General features: G+C 72.1%; 1 protein-coding gene across 1 annotated transcript in view; it reads left to right on the top strand.

The window, feature by feature from the left end:
* The first annotated feature begins 6 nt into the window (after positions 1–6).
* Ctdsp2 (CTD small phosphatase 2) overlaps positions 7–635 on the top strand; it is a 23,802-nt gene continuing 23,173 nt past the window's right edge. The window contains exon 1 of the mRNA XM_010644549.2: positions 7–124. Within this exon, the coding sequence (XP_010642851.1) occupies positions 61–124 (64 nt within the window). The 5' untranslated portion in view covers positions 7–60. The remainder of the gene's footprint in view (positions 125–635) is intronic.

The following is a 635-nucleotide window of genomic DNA, read 5'->3' as shown; positions in this document are numbered from 1 at the left end:
CCCAGCCTGCGCGCCCGCCCGTCCTCCCGCCCAGCCAGCCCGGGCCCGCGGAATTGTTAGATGGAACACGGCTCCATCATCACCCAGGCGCGGAGGGAAGACGCCCTGGTGCTCACCAAGCAAGGTAGGGGCAGCAACTTCCCAAAACTTTGCGTCGCCCCCGGACGGGGAGGGGGCTAGCACATCCCGGAACCGAGTCCAGGCCCCCGGCCTGGCGTTCGGGCTGGACCCTCTGTTCACTGTTCTGTCTGCCCCCGCGTCCTGGTCTGCACACAGATCCCGGTGGGGGCTGCGCGGGCCCGGGCTTTCGCGCCCAAGGGGGAGGGGTGTCATTCGCGCAGCTGTCACCCGGGCCCGCGGCCCCTCGGGGAGGGGGCTAGCACATCCCGGAACCGAGTCCAGGCCCCCGGCCTGGCGTTCGGGCTGGACCCTCTGTTCACTGTTCTGTCTGCCCCCGCGTCCTGGTCTGCACACAGATCCCGGTGGGGGCTGCGCGGGCCCGGGCTTTCGCGCCCAAGGGGGAGGGGTGTCATTCGCGCAGCTGTCACCCGGGCCCGCGGCCCCTCTCCCTGGGGCCGAGACTCGGAGGGGTCGCTCCCGGAGCCCGAGCCCACCCGCGTCTGTCCCCTCCGGAG

The sequence above is a fragment of the Fukomys damarensis genome, unplaced genomic scaffold (genome assembly GCF_012274545.1).
Source record: "Fukomys damarensis isolate Sample0158 unplaced genomic scaffold, DMR_v1.0_HiC HiC_scaffold_15, whole genome shotgun sequence".
In the NCBI taxonomy this organism is placed as follows: domain Eukaryota; kingdom Metazoa; phylum Chordata; class Mammalia; order Rodentia; family Bathyergidae; genus Fukomys; species Fukomys damarensis.
Note: the sequence above shows the minus strand (reverse complement) of the source record. Positions and strands in the feature narration are given on the sequence as shown.